Source organism: Physeter macrocephalus, chromosome 2, assembly GCF_002837175.3.
Source record: "Physeter macrocephalus isolate SW-GA chromosome 2, ASM283717v5, whole genome shotgun sequence".
NCBI lineage: Eukaryota > Metazoa > Chordata > Mammalia > Artiodactyla > Physeteridae > Physeter > Physeter macrocephalus.
Window position 1 is genome coordinate 56,624,759 of NC_041215.1, and position 5,256 is coordinate 56,630,014.

At 43.4% G+C, this 5,256-nt stretch overlaps 1 protein-coding gene across 1 annotated transcript in view; it reads left to right on the top strand.

Moving 5' to 3' along the window:
- LYPD6 (LY6/PLAUR domain containing 6) overlaps nucleotides 1–2,862 on the top strand; it is a 24,123-nt gene extending 21,261 nt beyond the window's left edge. The window contains exons 3-4 of the mRNA XM_007114643.1: nucleotides 660–790; nucleotides 2,695–2,862. Coding sequence (XP_007114705.1) covers nucleotides 660–790; nucleotides 2,695–2,862 — 299 coding nt within the window. The remainder of the gene's footprint in view (nucleotides 1–659; nucleotides 791–2,694) is intronic.
- Nucleotides 2,863–5,256: the final 2,394 nt, after the last annotated feature.

Here is a 5,256-nt window from a genome sequence, read left to right on the forward strand (position 1 = left end):
GGGCCCAGCCGCTCCGCGGCATGTGGGATCTTCCCGGACCGGGGCACGAACCCGCGTCCCCTGCATCGGCAGGTGGACTCTCAACCACTGCGCCACCAGGGAAGCCCTGAATCTATTTTTAATCATTCTGTCTTACTTGGAAATAGCTGTTTCCCAGTCGTGTGTGTGAGCACACACACACGCACACTTGGACACACACACACACACCAGTCTCCCCTATAGTCTTTTCTCTCCTTGAAGATCTTTGTTACCTGCCTCACTTTTTTTCTTTTAACCTTGTGTTCTTTGAATGTTTTCACCCCTTCGTCTTCCTGAAAATTACTATGACTCTCGCATCCTCAATCATCGCTCCAAACCTCTCCTCCCCTAAAAATAAAAATCAACATAGTGGCAAAATTTGTTGGAAGGCAAAGAGTAATACCACTGGGTCTTGGTTTATGGAGATTTTATGGGCAGAGAGACCAGTATTCTTCATAAGGCCTCCTTTCTACCGTGGTGAAGTGGATCTCTTCAAGGAGATCTTTGGGACCAGATATCAACTTAACACAGCATATGTTCCGGATGCTGTTAGATCCTAGTGTGGACACTCCTGTTTCCCTTTCAAGCAGGTTGGGCTAACATTTCCCGTCTCAATTAAAACATATTTTCTCTGTTGACAGAGACTAGATACTGCTACACCCAGCACACCATGGAAGTCACAGGAAACAGCATCTCTGTCACCAAGCGCTGCGTTCCGCTGGAAGACTGCTTGTCCACTGGCTGCAGAGACTCCGAGCATGAAGGCCACAAGGTCTGGCAACAAAGCAAGTGACAGGACAGCATAGTCAGCCTTCCTCCTCTCCAGACGCCCATCAGGGTTCATGAGCCAATCCTTACTCCCCGACGTAGGCTGGCTTTTGACTGTCTTTATACCGTTATGGCAAGATGCTTCCTTTCCTGTTGGTGCTAAAAGAATAAAAATTTATACTAGGGCACAGGATAACTGGTATAAATTATGTAAACACAAGACCAAGAGGGTATTGAAATTACTGTAAGCCCTTTCTTCACTCAGAAGAAAGGAATAAAGTTACCAAAAGGAACAGGAGCAAGGGGTCATTTATGCCCTCATGGTAGAGCATTGCAGATGTACCAACAGTTCAGTCAGCTGAAGATGGCCAAGGCAATTTAGATTTGATAACTTTCTGTAAAGTGGGGTTCATATCTTTATTGGGATGCTGATTTGGGGAGGGTATCCATTGGCTCCTGAGTCATTTGAGCAGGTGACAAGAGGACCATCTCCTTGTGGGATGCCTCCCTCTGGTGCCTGGTCAGAAGCACTCAATGTAAAACAAACTTAGAAGGCAACCTTGCCTTCTATGGAGAAGGAGAATATAGAGACTCAGAGAAAGGCAGCCTGACTCATGGTTGGAGCGGGGGATGCTCCTGACTCTCTCGCCCATCGTTCCGAGCTGGCTGTACCTGTGATCTTGTATATCAGCCCTTGACCTTTATTTGGAGGCTGCCCACTTCTCCCCATCAGGCTGCCTTCCTGGTGGTTGGGGGCAACTCCCACTCTTACTGTTAGTTGGGGCTTCTTTCTCTAAGAAGACACCCAATTTTCAAGTAACTTGTCAAAAACACAAAGAATTAATTTTTTTTCAGTTTAATTGAGAAATAATTGTCATACATAATAAGTGAAATATGAAAGGTAATCCCAAGGGTTTTACTTGACCTCCCCCCTCCCCCAAGCTAAGCTTGGCTCTCAGGTTATAGTGGCTACTTTAGCAAAGTGGAAGCTATAGATCAGAGAAGTGATGTCATGTGCTCAGGTGATACAGCTAGTGACAGAGACAGAATCCAAACTCACTTCTGACCTCTAGTTTCTCTCCTCAATATTATAATGTCGTCTTAGCCCATGTCAACTGTGACCAAACTCAGACCTCTGCAGGATAATGACTGTATAGGATATTACGCATCATAGAGTTTTTAGAACATTACTGTGCATATAAATCACTTGGGGATCTTGTTCAAATGCAGATTCTAAATTGCTTCAATTTGGTGCAAGTTTTGAGATTCTGCATTTCTAATAACTTCCCAGTTGAAGCTGAAGCTACTGTACTTTGTGTAGCCAAGGCCTAAAATAATTTGTCTATAATCTTTTTGTGTTTATTTTTTCTTATGATGCGTAAGGAAAGCAATATAAAGTAGGAGTAATTGCGTAAATGAAAACCCTTCAAACTTTAACTCACCCACTGAAATGGAGCTAATTATGCAGACAATTCTAATCAAAGTAAATATTTAAGTTTAAATTCACTGCGTTGTAGCACTTTCACTTCACTTTCACTGTGAAAACTTGGCAAATGAACGTTTACCATGAGAGTGTCTCTGAGAAAGGTAAGTATTACAATTCCCATTTCATAGATGGAAGAGCTGAGACCTAGGAAGACTGTAAAACTGTGTAATAACCACGTGGTAGGATGTCAAAAACAGAATGCACATTCCTAGAAGTTTAGTCTGGGGGACGGGGGTTTATTGTGATAAACCAGGTGAAATTTCATCCCACCCCCTTAAATGCAGGGTTGGTGTCTCCTTTGTAAAACAGGTAACTCTCATTTGACTCTTGCTGTGAGGGAGACAATTCCTTCAAAAATCTCTGGCCCCCTCCCAGACCTGCCAGCTTCTCATCACCCTTCTTTTTCTCTTCCTTTCTTTCAGGTCTGCACTTCCTGTTGTGAAGGAAATATCTGTAACTTGCCGCTCCCCCGAAATGAAAGTGATGCCACGTTTACCACAACGTCACCCATAAATCAGACAAATGGGCACCGAGGCTGCATGTCAGTGATAGTGTCCTGCTTGTGGGTGTGGTTTGGACTCACGTTATAGCAGCTCAAAGGCACCATGTGTCGTAGCGATCCATGGGGACTTCGAGGGTCCATAGTCATGCATGAGGCATTGGCCTGACAGTAGTCACACATGTGAAACCACAACACTCACGGATGTCTTCACGGCCAAGCACTTCCACTTACCACGGGGAAGAAGCATTGCTCCAATGTAGTCATTTCAAGTCCAAGACCTCATCAAAGCAGCCTGCCCCCAAGACAGTCCCTGGGTTCTATACCATAAACCTTTGTTTCCCCTCCAAAAAATAGCCCTGCATTTACTGAGATTTGGGGCTTTTAGTTTGAAATACATGCACAAGCCACAAGAGGTCCTGCAGCCCTCTGAGATGTTAGGCATATGTTATATGGACACGTGTAGATCTGTGTTTTTCAGCAGAAAGGTCAATGACCCCTGGTTTGAGTGGTCTAGTCATGAATTCATTTATAGCTTTAGAGTTTTAAAACTTTGATTCCCAAATGAATGGACTATTTCCTTGGAGAGTCTGACCAAATCCCTAGAAAACTAGTAAGCAGTTTGTCCAATTTAATTGTCCCAATATTCTTCTCCCAACGGCGGGACTCATGGGACAGAAAAAAAAAAAGGCAATCATAAAAGTTTTTTTGTATGGGAGGAGAGGTGGCTGGAGAAAGATTTTTCCCAACTTAATGGAACTAGCACCCATAAGGTGACTGTTTATCCCTTCATATGATTGGTGAGATTGGCCTTGATTTGGCACCTAACTGTGCTCCATGAAATCCTGGATTCTACCTGGACTAATAGGTATCCAAAGAGGTTGACAGCAGTATGGGGCTACTTCCTCCAGCCATGAGGTTCTATTCAGGCATAGCTAATTGAGACAGAGAGAGGATTTCAAAACGAAAGGCAGATGTGCGGGGTTGATCCTAGTTCGTTGTGAGGGCGCAGTAAGTGTCTCTGCCAAACCTTACACTGCCCCAGAGCCCTCTTTGTTCTCCCCCTTCCAGATCTCCAGTGACTTCAGGGAGAAGGTTCTGCATTAAGTTGTCTCAAGACTGATAGGAAAAGAAGATGTAATATCCTAGGATGAGAAGTAGGTGGACAACTGGAGTGATGGTGAGACTAGTAAAGAGACTCAGTGAGATGTTTTTATTTTTTTCAGATGATTGCTTTTGAAGTAAATGGTAAAACTTTCACCATCCTTCCTATATTTTTGGCACCTCCAGTTTTTTCTTCTTCCTTATAAATCATGTATACAATATTTATTTTTGTATGGCATAACTAGAGACTAAAATATATTGTAAAAGATTCTTTATTCTGAACAAAACGATCAAATTAGAATACATATTTTTCAACAGTGGTAGAGCTTGTAATATATGTTTGTTGAAAGTTATCTATAATACTTGCACCAGTGTTGAAGAAACTTAATTTATGTTGTGAGCGAGGGTAATGTGTTGGCCTCAAGGTTTTTGCTCGTGGGTTTCTCAGTGGTATTGTCCCAGACGCATTCCGGTGGTGACTATCGCTGGTAGGAGTTTCTCTGCAGGGTTAGGGGGCGTATTTGCATGAACTTTAGTGGAGTCGTTGCTGATCAGGAGGCCAGTGTTGTCAGGGTCCATCTGCCCTGCAGAGGAAAATGTCTCGGGCTCATAAAATGAGCCCCCCTCAGGGACCAAATGTGAACTGACAGCAGAAACTCTGAAACAAAATAATCTAAATTGCATCAAATAGCCTTAATTCAGAGTTTGGTAGGGTTTTCAATATGTTGCTTACAACTGGGGCAGGGGAAGTAGAGGGAGAGAGAAAGCAAGACATTTACTAAGCACCTCTTATGTGCCAGATGCCACACTAAGCACTTTACATGAGTCGGGTCATGTAATCCCTGCAAGAACCCTGTAAGGAATGTTACTAGTATTTACACGTTACAGATGAAGGTACTAAGGCTCTAAGAAGTGACATGAAGCCTTTCCTTCCAGTTTAGGTTATATGGGATGAGGTGGGATGGAAGAGGAAGGGAAGGTGGAATTGCCACCCCTAGGAAAACTTCCAGGCCTGACATCATGAGAATTTGTCCATCTTATCATGTGGAGTTTGTCTAGCCCTGCTTCTATAGGATGCCATTTGTGTATGTCCCCAGACAATGTTTTTTTCTTTAGGGGGTGTGGGTATGGCTTCCTCATTCATTCCTTTTGCTAACAAAGAGGAGGCAGGTTGATCTTCCATCTGAAGATGCCATAGGACAATGACAATTTGATGTATATACATACAAATACATTTTTGTGCATGGGTCACTCTCCACTGACACCTTCCAAATACTGCATGTGATTAAAATAAGAGATAAAGTCCAAATCTTGGTTCTTAATGAGAAGGCACCACTCCAAAGCCTCCCTGGCTGGTGTGTAGGGACCAGATCCACAATGG